The 20,692-nt window shown below is 43.6% G+C and overlaps 1 protein-coding gene and 1 long non-coding RNA gene across 6 annotated transcripts in view; both read left to right on the top strand.

Moving 5' to 3' along the window:
- The window catches only part of LOC143354721 (uncharacterized), a 597,645-nt gene that overhangs the window by 153,075 nt on the left and 423,878 nt on the right, over positions 1-20,692 (top strand). The window lies entirely within an intron of this gene.
- The window catches only part of LOC143354718 (uncharacterized), a 575,799-nt gene that overhangs the window by 143,786 nt on the left and 411,321 nt on the right, over positions 1-20,692 (top strand). For 4 of the 5 annotated variants that reach the window (XM_076788975.1, XM_076788977.1, XM_076788976.1 and 1 more), the window contains one exon: positions 1,950-1,991. In XM_076788975.1, the coding sequence (XP_076645090.1) occupies positions 1,950-1,991 (42 nt within the window). Of the gene's footprint in view, positions 1-1,949; positions 1,992-3,423; positions 4,785-20,692 lie in introns of those variants that run through there. The other variant, XM_076788979.1, reaches the window with a different exon arrangement.

The raw sequence follows: 20,692 nt of genomic DNA, 5'->3' as shown, positions 1-20,692 counted from the left end.
CTAATTTCAGCTTAATAATATTATTAAAGAAGGAAAGAAATTTTTATGTTGTCTCAGTCTCTCGTAATCGATGTACTGACTAGACTGCAGATTTTTAAATGAAAATTGTTCGCGTTAATTGCAAGGTACGAAAGCTACGTAGATACTCATTTATTTTCCAAATAATTTTAATGAGTGAAAAATAATATAACAATTTTTAAGTTCTCCAAATGTTTTTTTTTACTGACTTTTGATCTATTAATTGCTGCCATGAGTGCGTAAAATGCGCAACAATTATCGTTGAGAAGCGAAGAGAACTAGTGCCTCTATGTTAAAAGATTAATTCATTTTGAAGGCGAAATTAATCCGTTCCTGAAACTCTTTTATCCACGAAACCTCGCACACAAAACGAGTCAGACGTTTCAAGATTTCCAGCGCAGTTTTGATCGGCATTTGTTATCCGAGTATCAACATCGAGCGAATCGAGCAGAAAAAGCCAGGAACACCGTCGAAGCCGGGTTAAAAAAGAGGCGTAGAGGAACAGAGAAAAAGATAATCTGAAACTGACTTGTGCCCGATCGATCCAATAAGAGAACTCGAACTCGTTGTTCGATTTTCGCCGGAATTTAAGTATCGGCCGGCTTGGACGCTCGCGCGCGCCCGCGTGTCGGGTTCAAATGAGAAACACCGTTACCATTTGCTTTGAAAAGGAAAACAGAAACGGGTCCAGTATTTTCCGAGCGGAATTAATTCACGCTCGGATTAAAATGAATTTCAATCAATTTATACTCTCGCGAATCGAACTTTTAAATTGAACTTCGGCTTTTGTTCAGCCACCGGCAAAGGGGAGGAGTAGGGGCGGGGGAGGAAGAGAGAGAGAGAGAGAGAGAGAGAGAGAGAGAGAGAGAGAGAGAGAGAGAGAGCGTGTCTCGAGGAGGTCGCAGATCGTTCCTTCTCCCATGCATTATGCAACCGTCGCGAGCGAGACGAAAGGACGTCGAGGCAGAAGTCGATTAACGGGCGAAGAAATAAATTCCTCCGTTTAACGAATCGAACGAAGGAACGACTCGCCGCTTTTCAATTCCCCCTCGGGGACCGGCCCCGGCACAAAGCCGCGGATTTGGTGACGAATTACGTTTCGAATATTCGTTTCACGCCCGCTTTTCCTGCCTCTCGACACTGCTTTCCTCGTGCGAGGCGTCGCGACGCTCCGCGCCGCAGACCGAGGGGTCGACGCTGAACGATCAAAACACCTACCGTGGCTCCAAAAAGTACTGGCACGCTCGACGCGTTATCTACCGGCGAATATCCAATAGTTTTTTCAAGTGTGCGACCTGTAACACACTTATTTTAAACTTATTTTAGTCAGTTGCATTTTAATTCGCATTTCTCTCGTGAATGCATGAAATGCTCTGCGGTCGATTAATAGGTTTAGAGTGTTAAGTTCCTTAGTGATTATGTTAAAAAATTGTTTTGAAAGATTGTACATATGCATCTTATGTGGCAGTAAATCTATAGCCCTTTTTAAACAATTTTGTGATCGTATTACACGAGGACCTACAGCTTCCTTTATCGAGTTGTAGGGGATGGTACTGTGTTCACGAGAAGTAGAATTGGTTGGCCATGATCAGACACGTCAGAGTTCTATTCAACAGCACGCGTATCAAATATTTAATCTCATTTATACATTTAGAACCACCGTAGACAACATTATCTGTTATATTGAAACTAAATATATTTGAACATTGTGGCTCTAATAATTTAATTACCTACTGTAATTTCACAAGGAAGAATTTCTGTTGCGACTTCTGAGCAATTACACTTATACACCGTGCTGCGAGAAATATGTCCTATTTTTTGGATGAAAATTCTTGTAATTGTATCGTCAACATTTTATTTAATCATCTTCTAGTATGTTAAGAAACAACTATATCTAAGTTCTAATCTAATAACAATTTTCTTTTCCCTAGGATGGAACGAAGTTCTGCTCCCACATCAATTTAATGACCGAAGTAAGTGATTTCACCTTTAGCGAGCCACAAGTATGTAAGTATAGTATAATACACATTGTGTCTTTTTACAGCATTAAAGACAGCTTTTTAACAAATTCTTTATGGCCTGAACGAAAAGTTTAGCGCGGGGCGTATGCGACCCACGCGGCACGAAACGTGTTGAAGGAAAAACGAACTTTCTATTTGATTTCTATCTCTTGCAATTTAAAAAAATTCTAATAAAAGATTCATTATGACAATAATCATTTACAAATAGAAACAAAACAGTGCATAGCCAAATATAGGTAGCATTAAGATAATCTTTATATGCAATAATGGATACTATCACTAAGGCTAATAACAATTGAAATATAAATCAGCTGAATCTAATAACAATTTAAATATAATTATAGATTTTAATGTAACGTAGTGGCACTCAGCAATATTAGGAGCATCAATAAGCATTGTTATATCCAATGCAAGTGTAGTCTTATCTTACGAAGGTCAAACATTAATTTATCTCTCTGAACGTTATATGCGTCACATTGCCATGAAACATGATTCATAGTTTCACCGGCAAGATTACATTTACAATTAGAATTACTAGTAGAACCAATACGAGCGAAGGAAGCCACTAAACGATAATGATCCCCCTGCCTCTGTTCTGAATAACAACCAGTTGACTAAACTTTTGTGTTCAGCCATGCTGTATAATTGTTAGAATGACTTTGAAGAATGACCTTGATTCCTTATTATTTCATTGATGCGTAAGAAGGCTACTTTTTGAAAAGTTCGAATAAATCTGCAAAAGAAATATCTACAAAAATTGATGGAATTTTGATTTCGCATAAAGCACTGTGGTAACAACAGTTTAAATAAAATCCGAAATTTAACGTACCACTGACACTCGGACCCACGGTACATCGAAAACACCAGGTATACAACCACTTCCGCGAACCTAACCTTCCCGTCCAGCATCCATAAATTCATGATCTCCGGATCGATCCTCGAAAAAGTAGTTCTCTAGGATCCCCGTAGGATCGAGATCGTTTCCGTTGAGGGTGGTAGGTAGTAGCGTACGCACCGGTTGGCTGTTGTCGCGTGGAGCACGAGCGGAGCGGAGCGAGCGTGTGCTGGCGGTTGAATATAGCGTCGCGGATGGGTCGATAACGCGCAACTCTCTCGCTCATCGCGGAGTCGCCAATGCCACGCTGTAGCGCTCCTAAGCCGAGCTTTCCTCTCATTCCGTCGTAAGCCCGCACTCTGGCACATCCATCCGCCGCCGCCGCCACCTGCACCGACCGACCGACCGACCGACCAACCAACCGACCGACCGACCGACCGACCGATCGACCGACCAACCACCGCCACCATACCTACCGTCGACCACTATATCGTTACCATCGCCGGCGCCACTATTACCGCTACCACCGGGTCCCATATTCATCCTGCCGTCGTCAGGAGCAGCGACACCAAGGACACCACCGTTGTCGGTTGTCATCTTCCGCCAGCCTAACCCCGAAGACGCCGGACTCTAACGTCACAGTTCGTGGTGCTCCTCCTGTGATCAAGGATCCCATGCGATCCATCGAACTTCGAGTTCTCGTCGTATCCTCGTGTCAAAAGTAATCCGAAGACGTTGTCGGTTCGACCGGCGAACCTCGCAGTTCACGGCGGTGTTCAAGGTCGGTCCCTCGTGTGACCCGTCGCAGTTTTCTTACGGTCGACGCGTGTCTCGCGCGCGCCAGGTGATTAACAGGTTGTTGTCGCACACGGCCTTTGTTGTCGCGTCTCGTTCCTGGGACGCTTGGCGTCGCCTTGGCCACCGCCGAGGCCCCCCTAACACAATTCGGTCCCGCGTTTCTTCGGAATTCGATCGGAGACTCGGAATCTTGTTGTGAGTGCTCGTGATCTTAGCAGTGACGTCGCCGGCGAGTTTGTAATCTCGATCTGTGAACGTGTTTCTGTGGATCGAGGTCCTCGGAACGGTAGCGCAAAGTGCGCTACGGGGTGGCTCGTTTCTCGTGACCAGTGAAATTGATGCAACGATGCTAGCCGATCCAGGTTCAGACCAGTCGATCGTTCCCTTTAAGATCGTCCTCCACGTGCGATCCGTTCGGCGACGGTCGTTCGAGCGAGTGTAGTGTCGTGATTATCAGTGATATGAGAAATCGGTGCGTACGATGCGAAGGTGTTCGGTTCCCAGGGGAACGGTGACTGTCAGTCGAGCCGGCTGGCTTCGGACATCGACTTGAGTCGGCCTTGGATCCAAGGGCGCAGAGGGTACCGGTGTCCGACGACGACTTACCCGCGATTAGGCTCCGTTCCTTGAGAGATTCGGTCATGTCGGTGCGGGAGGAGCACTGATCGTCCTGGGACGTGGACCAGGTCCTCGAGAGCGTCCCGTCGAAGTGTCTCGCCGATGGTGCGTCCCTTTCGCTCTTCTCGTGTCCCTTCGCGTTGCGAAGCCTCCTGCCCCAGGCCCTGTCTCGGGCCTAGTTCGATCAGGGGATCGAGGATCGCGGATGCCGGGTGTTCACGGGTGTCTGGAAAGATTCCATCGACTACCCTCGCTAGACAGATGTTCCCACATCGGTTAGAAGGTTGTTTACCGCTCGAGCGGCGATCCCGGTACAGTGATGAGCGAGGATTCGTCCCTCGCCCCCTCTAACGCTAACAAGTGTCATTTGCAAGCTGTTTGATCGCGCGATCAGTGTCGTCGTCGGTTGTTTGTGGCGCAGTTAAATCACCAAGCCGCGAAACATTAGTGCCCCACGGGAAAATGAGGAGATCCTGTTCGTTCTTCACCTCAAGGTAAGGCGTACGCTTCCTTATGGTTTTACGGCACCAACCGATCGACACCTCTCTCCCCTCTTGCCACCCTCCCCCCTCCTTGTACACTTGTTTCCGGATCTGTTTGCGTGTTTTCCGCTACGCGAAGCCTGCCCTTCCGCTTCTTCGCGTTCGGTCCTCTTTTTTTTCTCTTCGCTCGGAGCGAGGGAGACTCCTCTCTCGCTTTTTCCTCTTTACACACCACGATGGCCCTGAATGATAAATTCCTCCCTTTGGGCGCCGACCTATTCGCCACATACGCGCGGCCTCTCGCGTGAATTTTAATGGCCGTTCCGGCATCCCGCGTAACGGGGATAATCTAATGCGGCAGCCCGCCCGAAAGAATCCACTCGGATGCCACTTAAAAAGGTACACGCGACGACGGAGACCCGTGATTGCCGGCGACGAGCCGCATCGCGACGCAACGCGACGCCTGTGCGATTTTTATTAAGAAAATGCTATTTTTATGCAGAATATTTTCCCACAGAGCTGTTGAAGATTGCCTGAAAAGTAGGCTTTAAAGAGCCGCCAGGTTCTCATGCATTATTGCGGCGCAACTCTGTGTAACGCGGTCAAAAATTGTATATACCAGGTGTTTCCGAAATCGTGAGACAAGTGGCTATTCTATATGCAGGAACAAGTCGAAAAGAAGAAATAACATTTTTTTGCTCGATGCTTCGTTTTAGAGTAAATCGAGTTTGAAAATTCTGCCAGGCTGTTACATGAAAATCATCCGATGCGTCTGTTCATGACCTACTGACTCGTTGGATTTGCAGGCTCGTTTTTCTCGAAAATGTAACATCAAACGATAAAATGTTATTCCTTCTTTTCGAAAGGAAACACCCTGTATGTATCCTCCGTGGCAGTGAATGTACAGTAAATATACGTAAAATTGTGTTTTATATTATACAATCTAATAAGACGATTTTTTGTTCATTTATTGCAACGTTCACTGTTACATGAAGTGCGTATACACAGTTTGTTTACACAATTCTTTTTAATGTGCAAAAAAATTGTTTTGTATATTAAACAATTTTTTATATGTTCACATTTTCTGCCACATAAAAAATATGTATATACAGTCTTTTCAAACAGCTTGCTTTTATCACGTTACACGAGAGTCTACTGTGTTTACAAGAAGTAGAATTGGCGGGTCATGGTCAGACGAACCTGCCAATTTCTACTCGACAGCAAGCGTGCTTGATGAAACTTCAAATTCGATTTGTGGATCGCGTTTTCGACTTGTTTCTGTATCCAGGTTGACTTTCTATTAGATTGAATCGACAAATTGGAATTGCCCTGTACAACATCGCAGCTGAAAATTTCTATAAGTGTAAACCATTTACAACACAACTACATGAAAGGAATCAAAGTAAAATATGGTTGTCTAGGAATTTTATTTCTGACTTTTTATACGCCATACTTGACAAGTAAAGTATTACTCAACAAAAAAGCCACAAAATTGGTTACTAGATTGTGGATTTTTATATAAAATATGGTATCTCAACTACGATTTCTAGGAGTTCAATAAAAAAAGTTGTTTTCCATCTTACTTCTTTTAATAGGTTGGAAATAATGTGACGGTTCGTTGTTAATATTCATCTACTAATTTTTGTCATAAACGCATAAAATCCGCAGTCTGTTGATCAGTATGTTGTGATCCGTCAAATTCTTCTCGAATGAGGGGAGGTTTTTTGCCAATTTCTCGCCGCGCAATTAAGTTCCGACTTTTTAACGTCGATTAAACTGTGCGAATAGGACAAGTAAAAATGTGAAAATTCTATACCGTGCAAGAAAATCAATATTGGCAACCGTTTCCTAGGAGCGGGAATGGAAGAAAAAGCATAAAAAGACGGTAACTGCAAGAGAAGCTGTGAGAAACCCCCATCCACGTTCTTTTTATAGTAACAAGGTAAAAACGGTTTCGGTGACCACTCACTGCGAGATATTCCAACCGACTTATTTCTTGCACAAGAAAGATCGAATTGCGATTGCATCTGCTAGCGCGCGAAACGCCTCGGTTGCGATTTTCAATGCACATTAAAAGAAACGCAACACAGGAATTCAAGAAAACAATTTAAGTTCCAGAAAACACATTAATCTCTATATTGACTCAAGACGTTCTGATTTTGCGCAACGATAAATTTCATATTATGTTAAAGTATATCAAAAACCGCTGAAATGATTATTAGTACAAAAACTATACCCTCAATCTGTTAATAAATATTAATAGAGTGTCAAGCGCCCGAAGAGTTTAGTAGAGAATTCTGCAATTTTTAGTAACGTTAATAGGAGTATAATGTCATTAAAAAATTGTATGCATATAATTCAAAGTTAAAGCACCCCCGTAAGAAATTTCCAAGCAAAAACAACGAGTATAAGTGTGCAAAGAAAATATTAATAAACTCACTGTGTACATTTCGGAGTATTAGCATGCTCCGGAGAAGATTGCAGGTTAGAAGAGTTCCGCGGGCGAACGGAACGGAAATACTTGTCGGGTAATTAATAAACGCGAAGCCAATAAGCGGAGTAGAATTTCGAGGCAGATCCGGCACCGGCGAAAAACAAAAAAAAAAAAAAGGGAACAGTGTAAGTGAGTTCTCGCGCAATCTTTCGCAATTAAGAAGACAAAGCATTCTTCCGATTCCCCGGGCGGCGGAATTTCAAGCTGTCTTCGCGGGTCGACGTTTCGGATGTGCTCGCCGTGCCAGCTAATTACAGGACAAGAAGAAATTCTGCCCAGGCCGTGCCTTGTCTCGCGGACATTAAATTTCGTGGCGTCCGCATTCCACGGATTGCGTAAGACGAAAAGCGCCCGAACGAATCCGACGCGGACATTAATCACATCGCGCTCCGCTCGAGTGGGCATTTAGCTTCTTTGACGGACGGGGATCGGCCCCGAAAAATTACGAATTCCACCGGGAAACGAGACGGCGGACTCCGGTATTAATCACGGTCTCCCTTAACGCGTTGCCTCGCAAGTAGATCTGTCTTGCGATGGACAGACACCTCGGCGAGAGCAACGAACGCCTCGGAAGCTCCAGCTTAGAGGGTCGCTTAAATAGAAGACAAACTTTTTCTCCAATTTTCTGTATCTGCGGAATTTTTTAATACAAACCCGCCATTTTGCTATGCACACCCCATTCCCCAGTAGCAAGACACTTTGCTTAGATGTCATCTGAATTTACAGTCGGTGGTCAAAATCACTTGCACGAGTTGGCGATTCTACATCGGAACAACCAAAAGCGAAAGTCTGGTTGGACTAAATTTTTAACAATTTTGTATGAACAATTTTGTTTGAAAGTTATAACACAGTTGTTACATATGCAATACATTAAAGCAGTAAGGAAGACGTTCCAGAGCAGTCTAACCTTATTTTTTAATTTTTGTTTTTGATGTGACGCTTGTCTTGAAGCATTGTGTCCATATCCACTAACAAATGATTTAAGCTGGATAAACAAGTTATAACGTATCACCCCTAAATTTTTAATATAATCTATACAAAATTCCTATGGATTTCATAGCTTCAGTAATTAAAAACTTGATAATAATTCGTCGGGAAGTCGGTACTATGTAAACGGTAGGTATAACGTCCATGCACATTTCAATTTTGCTAATGTGAAAAATTGAGAAAACACAGACTCGGCAAATTTTAATCATTTTACTGATACGATCTCCGTCTCAACTATTTATATTAAATTTTTGATCGACTACAATGAATTAATGTCGTAAAATATAAAAATTCACGGAACACTGCGAAGCACACAGTCGAGGAATGTAAACCATTCCGTAAAATATTAATTTTTCAAATTTTATCACTGATACAGTTTTTAACGGTTGGCACTCGGATCCACGTTAAACTCAAACAGAAAAGCGAACGCGATTTTATTCCCTGCAAAAATGTGAAATCCGCGAAATCCATCCTCGTGAAACAATTCGCTTCCGGCTAATCGCTTTTGCAGCCTAAAGAAAGGAAATGTCATTTGCTTTGATTTTCTAATGCTTTTGCAACTCTTTGCCACGCATTTCCGTTTACGGAGAACTTGCAATTTCGTTTTGCAGTTAAATCGCATTTAGAGGAAATGAAGAAATTCCTGGAAGCAAATTAGCTTCTTTGATATTGCATTTCTGCTTTGGAGATAAAGGTGTTGGCTATTCATCTTTTTTACACCAGCTTTTCTAGAATTGTCAGCTTAATTAGTCGGAATCAAAGCGGTGGAAATTGTGAAATGTCGAATATCGATTTTTAAATTATTATTTTCAAAAGGAAATTAATGCGAGCGAGGTATAATCGTGGGGCAGTTAGCAAAAAGTTAGCAACTAAATATTGTTGCACAAGTTAAAAAATTAGCTTCGATGCAGAACAATATAATCCACAGATCTGGTCTATTTTATCGATGTACAGCCAGTCAAAAAATATTTCCTACACATTTTAAATGGAGATTTTTCTGGAACGTACAAATATTAATTTACTGCAAATTTCTCTAAAATTGTATTTGAGGAAATACAAGATTTAACGAAGACGAAGGAATACTGAATAAACAAACAACGATAACGGTGTCTCGATTTTTACACCGAACATAAATTACAACATTCATCGTATCGCATTGCACGCATCGATTACATTGCACACTTCAGCCAACAATTAGTTAGCTAATTAATCCTTTTAACGTTCCCAAGAAAATTCGAGATTCAAAGGGTCTTCGGAGACTTTTTTGACTGGCTGTACCTGTCCGGCTCGTTTCCCACGATGGATTCCAAGTTCGAAAGTTTCGTCCGGTGATACGCGATTCGGAACTGAGATAGTAGGAAGGAGAAAATTTGCAGCGGTGTGCGATCGACCGCGTAACAAATTTCTCGGAAGCTGGGGTCAGTAGATTCGAGGGTAAACGGAAAGTATCGTGTACCAGCGGGGTCGTTTTCTCGACTCCGGTAATATTTCGTTTGAAAACGATCGTCTCGTGTACGTGGACACTGAGAAAACAACTAGCACGTCCGTGGCCACTTTGAAATGGAATACACAGAACTCGTAACGACAAGTGATGCTTTGCTTACTTTAAACAAACGGGATCAAAGACATAGGTGTCCTGTCTACAATATGCCGAAGACATTTGTTCAGCCGCCGCCCTTTCGCTCAAATTTTCTCTTTTCAGAACTATATCCGAAAAACACGGAAGCCTCTACTCTCACCAACCATTGCGCATTTTTCTATAAAATATTCTTTCATGATACCATTATGATTTGCAACCCTTAGCCAATCAGGTGGCCGAACATTCCAAATTTTCGACTCTCAAACAAATTGTCGATATTTAAATGATAATTTCGTTAGGAAAAATAATACGTTACAATGACTTACGAATGCCAATCAATTATTTTCAGCTTGTTACAGCGATTTTTATTAAATCTTCCTCCAGTCTGTTGCAATCAGACAATTTTCATGTTGCGTGAGACGGTCTAGTAATTAGCGTAGGGATTTTCCCGCGGGCCAAAGACATTTTGGAAAAATCATCGGATCGGCGGCGGGGCGCAGGTTTTCGCATTGTCTGCGATGCGTGCGGCGCTTTCGGTCAGCTGTGCCCGCGCGAAAATCAATCAAAATCAGAACGTCATCGCGGTGCGTCGGGCACGTGGGGGTGCACGCGTGCGCATCTCGCCGCGCGTGTGTCGGATCTCTCTCTCTCTCTCTCTCTCTCTCTCTCTTGTCGAACGGATCAAGGATATTGGGTTTCGATTTTGCGTTTTCCACCAGGACAACCGGAGGCGGCAGATTTTCGTAATAACGTCACGTACAGAACCGTCGGGGGGCCTTGGTCGGTCGATGGATCAAAGGAGGAAGCTGGGCCTCCCGTGCACCCACCTCCCTCCACAACCCCCTCGCCCCGCTGCAATTCGTGCTTTTAATTTAGCTCACGAACCGTTTGGCCCCCGGCTGCCAGGTCGTACGTGTCCGGGTTATCCTTACACAGAAATAACAAGAACGCGACGCTGAAATTCGCAGCCTACTTTTCGAAATGAAATCTTGCGCCCGGCCGCGTGGCCTGCTCCTTTCATTCCGGACCAGGTGTCAGTATCTTTCCCTGAATTCGAGAATTTTCCCGTTCCGCTGGCTTCCGACGTTCACCTCGGACACTGGATATTTGCTTCCTGATCTGCGCAATTTATCTATCGGGAATGTTGATGGGAATTCCAAGAATTGACGCTGCGAGGGTCTGGACTCCTCAAGCCGAAAAACACGATAAACCGTCCAAGCTTGAAACAAACGATTGAAGTATATGCTGTGCTTGAAGTGTAGCAATTGACCTTGTTCTTAGATAGATTAACAATGTTTGTAGTCAATTGTAAAAACAAAGACCTGCGGATGCTCAAATGTACCATTGACACCTTCAATGAATCAAAAATAATACAAAACCAGAATGAAATTTTACGAAAGTTGTTCGAAAATATTTTCTAAACTAGAAATACAGAGTGTTTTGTGATTACAGTAATTTCTCAATATATGTCGCCAAGACGTGGATGATAATCGTCGCGTAATTACCCCCACTACCGCGCCTCGGACCCGTGTTGTTGACATATATCGAGAATTCACTGTATTTGCAGAAAGCACGCTGCAAATGATTATTTAAAGACGTTAAGGCACCTCTCGTCATTATAGTAGTACAGCTTTGACAACAATACAACGATCGGAAGACATCGGTTGTTACGTATAGCTATATATTTCGTTTGAATCACAGAAACAATGGTCGTACGGTGTGCATGAAATGCAAAGCACGCTAATCTACGGACACAGAACACAACAACCAAAACGAGCCCCTAACAGTGTCAAAGTCGGTATCGATAGTGCAATATTATCATCGCAAGCGTAACAGCAAGTAACTTCAAGTTTGCAATAATCCTGCCCACGCGAAATTCACTGTAGAGTCAGCTTCTGAAACGGTAACAATGGCCACTACGTGTCAAACGTGCTATCACGGAGCCATGTTTAAGTATTGGAATGCGAACATTGGAATGAAATGAAATAATGAACGATGACCGATCGATAATCATCTGGATCGTGTTACATTGTCTTCGGTATCGTTAGTTCATACTCTGCGTCGCCGACTAGATTACAAATTCGAACTTTCAGGGTCGCTTGAATATGTTGAGGGAACGTTAACACTGTCATCGCCATGCTTTCGAAGAATGCTCGCGTCGAGTCGGCGGCGTTTTGCTTTTTCGCTTTGTTTTTGTCGGTTGTGGTGTCTGGTAGCCATTTTGATGTTATCGTTGTCGCGTCGTTTCCGTGGGGTTCCTTCACGGTGAACGAGGCATCGGATATTGTGAATCGGGTATTGCCTGGCCTGGAGGCTATGGTTTGAAACCTGCAACAAACGATCTTTCAACAATACGATATCTACGTTCGAGATTAAAACAATATTTCTAATTCCAATCTCTAGCTCTAAAACAGCAAAACTCTTTGTTCCCCTTAGGATTTTTAATTTTGGTGGTGGTCTTCACTCCTTCGACACAAACGATTGTTAACACTACTGAAAGTTTAACGTGTTCAGAGGTAGCATCGCGTAAAATCAGAGAGGTATTTTACCGGTACTTTTTTAAAAACTCGAATCAAAGTTGAGAAACATTCAACACGAAAAATGAGGGCAAATTGTTGATATTTCAAAAAGAAATTTTTCAGGGTTTCAGAGACCTTAAACAGAATTTGTAAGAATCAAATGAATCGAGTGGACATTCAGCGACACGTGTTTTATATTCGATTTTACGCTTCAGTTTTAACAAATTCGTGTATTTATTCATACTTCGAAAGTTGGACTTTTTAGCATTGTCTCAAACACTGTGCACGAGGAGTCAACTTGTGGCGCCCAAGGGTTAATTCGTACAATAAAGCCAGACGTGCTGAGATCACACACCTGCGGGCATTCGATTCCGCTGATTGCCTCTCGTGGATCGATTCGTCCTCCTTGTGGATAGGTGTACTCATCCTGGGTCTCGATTTCGGGTTCGGCTGCTTCATGGTAGAGTTCGAGACCAAAGTCGAGTTGGTTCGGTCCGATTCCGAAGCTGTTGATAGCTGGGACACGGATCGCGTGGTCCGCTTCAAATCTTGTTTCGGCGAGCTGCAGTTGCTGCTCGTGCAGCTGTCGTCATTCAACAGCTCCGACCTGTGCAAATTTTCGCGATCTTGGTTAATTCGCGCGAACGTGGCCCGAGGATCTGTATCCGACGAATTTCCGTCGGACTGGATCGCCTAGGATCGTTTCTCGGATGCCTTTAGGCGAATTTAGCAAATTTTTCATTATTCCCTGGCCAACGCGTTCCTATTTATTTCAGCAACTCCCTTCGTGGTTGCAATATTCCATGAACTGCAATGTTCACTCTTGGAAAATATAGAAAAGGAAATATTGTTCCAGAAAAAACATAAATTCTATGCGATATGATTGTGTTACAGATATTATAAATTATATAAAATCTCCTTCTCTAATTTCTCAAGAAAATTCAATTCTAGGGAATCCAAGATTAACTTAAAATGACGGGATCTAATATTTCTAATTTCGGATGATTGAAATTGTAAAGATGTATCCTTTGGGTATATATTGTAAAAAATGGCTGGAAATTTGGATAGACACATTTTTGTTACTTCTGTAAAGCAATGTAAGATAGTCAGCTAGTAAAGCTAGTGTTAAAAATTTCAAGTGGAAGGACGAGTAGCATCGAAAATTTTGATACAGTTGTAAAGGAAAGCGTTTCAAATAAAATTACGTTGTTCGAGGATCTTTGGAATATTTTCTTTTATGGTTCTGTTCGCCTGTTCGGGAAGGAATAGCGTCGCTCGGAACAGTTTTTGACGTATCTACGATCGACAGAGATGTTTTCGGTGTTCCCATTTGCGTGGCCCGGTCCGTATACTTCTGTCAACGATCGTAAATCGATAGAAAACATTCCGGGAAGCTATTTTTTTTTCTCTTACAGCCCTTTCAGCTCCCCCGTCGTGAATGGAAAACAATTTTGAAGGTGGAATCCCTCGGGGACAGAGACGAAAACGCGGCAAAAGAGCTGAAACAGGTGTCAGGAATGGATACCAGTAATCTTTCTAACAGCTCGACGACCGTTGGCAGACGTATACGGCTGCTGGAGGAGGCTGTTTTGAAGAAAGCGCAGTGTAAATAGGAACGGCGTTGCTCTCTTCCGATATAATGAAAAAATTCTGCGAACCCCGCTTGCACAGACGAAAATATTCCAAGGAGGAATTGTTAAAACTGACAAAAAAATCTACGGAAAAAGTAAACGCGCAACGTTCGACTGAATTTAGCACAGTTATGCGTCATCACTTTCAATGTTAGGTTATCACTTGACAGCGATCTATAAAGTTAGAAGAAACTTTAATTAAAGTAAAAAAACATTTCCTCGAGATATCATCCCGTTCAATTCACCTTAGCTTTATCGAAATATTAATATTTCTATTTCGAACTGGAAGTATAATTTGAAAATTGTCCAACAATTCTTAATTCGCACAGTTTTCCGCAAGATTTTTTAATTTATCAGTCGAGAGGAATCCTTTCCATTTGGACGTTTGCAAAATTCGATCGAGATCCAGTAGCTGTGTTTAAAAATTGGTACTCACGAAGGCGGTGGCAGAAAGTCGAGGTTATTAGCAGATCTGAGACTCTTTCTCCTAGAATAGGTCTCCTTAATGTTCAGCCATTGTTTCTTCACCACATCAACTAAAATAGAGCGATCATGTTGTATTTAAAATGGCTCGATAACCCCGTGAATTAAAACACGTATCTACATATTCTTTAAATCGGAAAGTCGTTGAAACCTTAATTAACAGATTACCTGGAGCATTCAATTTCCCAGCGAGAACTTCCCACAATGTCTCCGCCTTATAAGCGAGATCTTCCCGCAAATTAGGCTCGTACATAATGGGATTGCGTTTCACGAAATCGACCAGTTGCGCTTCGTCGAGTCCATAGTGGCTCTGCCTCGTGGCTCTGATATTACCTTTCGGCATTTTTCACCGATGATATAAAAGATAGAAAACTGCGAGAAAGATCTGCGCCGATGTTCCTTCGTTTGCGATCACGTCAAAGCGTTACGTTGACAGCGAGACAATAGAACGTGGGCTTAGTTTTGTTTGCGGTTTCAGTTTGTTTCGATTCTTAGCAACGTCGGAGCAGTGTCGTCAGATCAAGACTTGTTCCCCCACTCTAATTTTTCCCCTTCTACCGCGCTATTCCCCACGCTTCTGACGCAGCCCGGTCACGTGACGCGTTCCGTCTCTGTCGTGCATTCTCCGGAACCGGCAGAGAGAGAGAGAGAGAGAGAGAGAAAATATTTTTATTTTGATATTTACGAAGAAGATAATTTTGATCGATGTCCGATTTGAAAATTGTTACAGGAGACTCAGGACATTTTTATTTCTAGTATTTACAAATAAAAAGTAGTTCATGAAAATAGTGTTTATAGACAAAAATCTTGATTAATTTATTTCATCTTTAACACTAGGTTTACGGAGCACAAAAAGTGATTATTCTGCATTACTTTATAACAATACCAAGAACGTGCTACCCACATTTTTAGTAACATTTTTTAAATAATCTATACCCAACGAAATAAATTTAGAATCTTACAAACTTATTTATAAACTTAGAATCTTAATAATTTTAAATTAAAAATACTAGAACCCGTCATTTCGACGGGTTCTGTAAACCTAGCATTAAAATATTTTTGAGTCTAGAAACTTGAGGTCCACTATCACAATGGCGTTGAATACCCAGCAGGATTCAACGAAGCCGTTATATTTTCTTCATTAAGTAGAGACACGACCCGGGGAATAATTCTAATCATCAAAGTTCAGAAAAATTACACAGCCCAGACCCTCTGCCGCTCGGGGTCACGAAAATGGCGTCATTAACCGAAATGAGCGGTCCTTTCTTTACTCTTCCGAAAGAATCTTCCTTTGAGTTCTTTGCTTTACTGAGTCCTCCGACTTTCTGCGTTATCGCCTGGAACTTTAAACGGGAGAAAGGTGGGCGCGTTTAAAATTCTCGTTGCCCGCGATTAAATTAAGGACGTCTCATCCGCGAGGCCATTAATCTTCCTCTCGCGACGTGTTGTTGGGAATTGTGTAACGTGGCGATCATGCGTGTCTATATTATTGTCTATCGTTTCATTTACCACACATTCGAGCCTGTCTCGATGAACAATTCTGTCATCGGGACGGAGTTCGGAATTTTCTATTTATTAGGCTATTTTATGCAAAGTATTCGACTTCAGACCGTCGTCAAGCGTTTCGATCAAGAAACACTAGACTGCGGATTTGACGCATTTATAGCAACGACGAGTAGGTGCATTTGTGGCAAACTCTCCTAGTCTTTTCACTGCTTCAAATTGTACCTACCCAGTTTTGTCATAAATACATAAAATCCGCAGTCTATATAAATTTCTTCATTCAGTATAAAACATTAAAATTAGAGTGTATTTGTAGCAGGAACTGATAACGTTATTGTCAAGCATTTATTACTTAAATAGAGTGTTACGAATGCTCGTCTCTACTCCTGTCTATCCGACAGCAATTCCCCACCGTCTTATTAACCGACTGTCCACTGTCGAAGAGCATGATCCACAAGAGTCTACTCAGAACTATGACAGAAGCGGCAGTGTTACCGTCGCGTGGACACGTAGCATAAGTTCAGCCCTTAGCGGGCCGGTGTCCCTCCAGCTTTAATGTCTGCTGATTATAATCTCGTCAACGAGTTATGCCATTAGAAGCAGGCTACGCCATAATGCCGCCATCCACCCACACCTTTCCACCGTCCTTATCCGTTTCCGTCGACCAGGAACTCTCCTCCGGGGAGAGATACCGTTGTTCTTCGTCCTTTCTTCGCCGGAAGTAAGAACGGCGAACCGGTCGAAAGGTAGTTACGTCTAATTACCGGATTAAAGGCCGATTCGTTTGACGATGCCAAATATTCGACGCCAAATACTCATCCCGCTTCGGCATGATTACGCGAACCATGCCGACTTCGACTCCCTTTAATACCGATGATCGCATATCTTCCTTTGCGCACGTTACTGGCAGGAATTAACGTTGTCGATTGGCTTTGAATAGACATCGGATAGACTCGCAGTTAAATTTTCCTATCTAGCCCTCGGTTGAGAACGTGTTCCACCTTTGTTAGCTAATCAAAATGTACTAAATCGTGCGATTAAATTGATTTTATAGATATCGGTCGAATATGTGGAGGTTAAAAATGCCAATCCTCTTTAGTCCTTAGAGTCCTAAATACCAAAAATTTTACGTATAGTCAATAAAAGTAAATCTCCACGGACATTTTGACGTAGAGCAACTTTTTTAAAAGGTTACCGCACTGCTTAAGATTTTCAAGCTCTTAAAATTACTAATACGCTGTATAACGTATAAAAAAGAAAATTAGGAATCGTTCAGGGACATCGTCAAGGTGTCTCCCGAGACGAATGACCGCGAAAACATTAATCGGCCGAAACAGCGTCACAGGACCGAGCTATAGGAAGTCCTAAATACCAAAAAGTGCCTCGTATTTCATCGAACTCGAAGAAACTCCCGACTCAAACGGAATAAATCGAGCACGGTGTTCGCGAGCACCGAAAACTATCCACGAAGAGCCGGGCCAAGGATTTACAGTCGGTTTCCACGGCGGATACAAAAGTTCCTTTCCCCCTAACAGGAGTCTTTCGATGATTCCGTGACGACTTCCGACGGTATCGCGATCCGGCGAATCTGATTCGCGAGTTTACGATTTCGTGCTTCGAGTCAGCGCCGGGCGGGCGCAACTCCGTAGCGCGCGGGGAGGGGGTCGGCGTGCTGGTTGGCGAACGAAGATGAAGAAGAAGTTGTAAACCCGTGCTTAAGCCGCGCGATAAAAACTTTCGAGGGCAGCACGGCCACGAACGTATTTCCGGCCCTCGTCCGGTAACAACTGCGTCCACGGGATAAAGGCACGGGGTCGTCGCCGGGCCAGCAAAACGGGGAAGAAGAGCGATGGCGGGAGCTTCGAGGGGAGACAATGAAAAAGAACGTATACCCGGGAAAAGTTTTTCGTTTGCGACCGTCGTTGCGCCTCTCGCTTCGAGCGAATTGCACGGCGCACGGTTACCTGGAATCTTCCGCTGGCCTCCTCGGAGCCGCGGGTCTCTCGCGATTTTGACTTTATCATTTTTATTCCTGTCCGCCTTGGGGTCGTTGTAGACAGCTGTAAAGTTTAGATAAAAAACATTGAATGCGGAGGGGGAGGGGAGGCGTTTAATTCTCGCACGTTCATCAGTTTGACACATTTTTGCATCGATTCTGACCAAATAGTGCTGTATATCATTTTGCGAAATATTTCATTCCCGAGAATCACAGCCAGTCAGCAATTCCAGGACTTTCGAAACACCCGGTACAAAAAGCTCCTTTATCCCATCTTGGCAAACCCGATCTCGTTTGCAGCGACTCGAAACTAGGTCGCGCAAGAACCCGATCGGTTTCCGTCCACCGACGGTCCTAAAAGAAAAGATTACGTTCAATAACAAGCGAAGCTGGTCGTCCAGGGTGTATAGGGACGTTCGTGTTAGCCCTTTTGGCCATCGCGGGCTGTTACGTTGACCAAGTTCGATCCGTCAGGCGGGTTGCGAAGTTCAATGGGACCGAAAAAGTTCGGCGGCGATAAATATAAACCGGGTAAAAGGAAGGAAAGTCGAATGGCCGAGCCCGTAATCGATAGTTCGACGAAAGATCAAACGATTTCGGTCTTCGGATCGCAACCCCGGGCGAAGTTTCTTGCCCGGAAACCGTGGGTGCGAGCGGTGTAATTATCGTCCGCTCTGTTTCCACGATTCCGTGTTCTCATTACGGTCGTTCTCTTCTTTTTCTCATGGTTTCTCGCCTTCTTCGGACCTCTGGTGCACTGAAGACGGATATACAGTTAGCGCACGGTTAAATTTACATCAGTTCGGAAGACAGCAGTTAAATCCTCACGAGCAGGACATTTTTCTTTCCAAGAACTGACTGAAACTCGGCATTTCAAAGGGAGATTATTGCGATAAAGGAAACTTCACTTTCGGTAATTGTTGTCTTATCTTTACAATTTCAGTGCTAATGGATCGCCGAGATTCTTCCGATTAAAATGAGTCCAAACACGATGTAAATCCAGACTGTACAAGCCTGGGGAACTGATTGGTCTCAGGCTGCTGAGTCGCTACCCCCACTACCGGCGCTCACGTGACTGGCAGCGTGATAGTGGGGGTAGCGGTGTAGATTGTACCAGGCTAAATCGCTGAAATTAGTCCGATTTTCCTCGTGTTTGGATTCATTTCAACCGGGAGAATCTCGGCCGTCCATTCGTGCTACAATTATAAAGGTGGAAAGACAATGACTGAAAATATAATTTCCTTTGTTGCGCGTTCACTATTTTCAGTCGTGGCATTGCGTACAGTGTACCAATTCTTATCCTTGTCTACCGAGACAGCTTCGCTCAGCCGAAGAGTGGCGCTGGCTCATGAAAATTTAACCGTGCACCATTGTGTATACGAAAGGGCGTCGGTGCACCGAATTTTCGGGCCTCGCAGTTTATCTTGCCGCGTTTGCTGCGTCGGTGTGCGACAAACGTGGAAGCGACGCTGGGGAAGAAGTAGAGGGCCGGCTTTATTCACGATGTGTACGAGACCGGGCTTTAGGGGGAGCCCGGGAAAAAGGAGAGAGAGAAAATTGTCCGTGGTGATTGCTCGAGTGGGTGTGCAAATTGTGCGGAGCACGGTGAGGCAGGTCCGGGCGAGAGAAATTATTTTTACGCGTCGCGGAGGAGACGGGCCACCGAGGATTTTTGGCTGCGAAATTTTCCCGGTGTTTCGAACGAACGAGACTCTTACATTTTCACCGCTCTGGATATCCCCGACGCGTTTTTCGCCGCTCGTAATTATGCTGGTACTTGCGCGGAAGGAACGCGCTACGCGCGGATAACAAAACTGAGTGAAGGTTCTACTGTGCGAGAGCCTCGCAGCGACAGGAACGAGGAATTTTGTTGATGTTCAACGCGTTCACTGTCGAAATATCAACCAACCGACACAGGACCAAAGTCATTTATTCTTGCAATGGTATCCCGTGGTCTCTCATAACCCGAACAAACTGTACACTAATTTTCACCACTTTATTGCATGGCAATTGCAAGTATCAAGTTTCCTAGCTTCCTCGGAACATCTGGTATCGTTTAATATTTCGAGGCCGTTTTGTATGAATTTTTAGGAATTTTTTTCAGAAAAACTATTGATCCTTTTGAGTGCCAATATTTAAGATAAATTATTTCTGCATACTTGATGATTTTTCTGTTTTAGTCCACCCTGAGATTTCGAATCATCTGCACAGGCAAGATGCAATTTTTAAACATGCATCTATTGTGGGCGAGATAGAACCAAGAAACAAGCGATTAAAAGTGTGCAGAAAATTGTTCTGCATGACGAAAGAGTATCTAAATCAAATTGTAACGTAAGAGGTACCAACAGTTTGAAAAGTATTCATGAAAATTGATCGATCTTTCAGCGTTTACATGAGACAACCCCTTAGAAAGGCAACGTATAACTTTGCAGAACTGAAACAGCACGCGTCGGCCGGTCAAGTGTAGACCGTCCCCATTCTCCTTTCAGAGGCCGGTCCATTCGATCTTGAAGGGAGCGCCGTCATTTCGAAAAGTCGCGTAATTGGCGTCAAAGAGATCCGATAACACGAGCCTGGATTCCTGCCAGCAGGTAAAGGGGGTCCACTCAAGATGACGCCGGAAGGGAAAGGGTTTCATAGAACAGAAGGGTGGCGGGATCTCGTTGGGACTGTCGAGTAAGGGGACGACAGCGTCGGCGGCGCGGCGCGGCGTCGGGTATCAAGAGCG

The sequence above is a fragment of the Halictus rubicundus genome, chromosome 6 (assembly GCF_050948215.1).
Source record: "Halictus rubicundus isolate RS-2024b chromosome 6, iyHalRubi1_principal, whole genome shotgun sequence".
NCBI lineage: Eukaryota > Metazoa > Arthropoda > Insecta > Hymenoptera > Halictidae > Halictus > Halictus rubicundus.
Note: the sequence above shows the minus strand (reverse complement) of the source record. Positions and strands in the feature narration are given on the sequence as shown.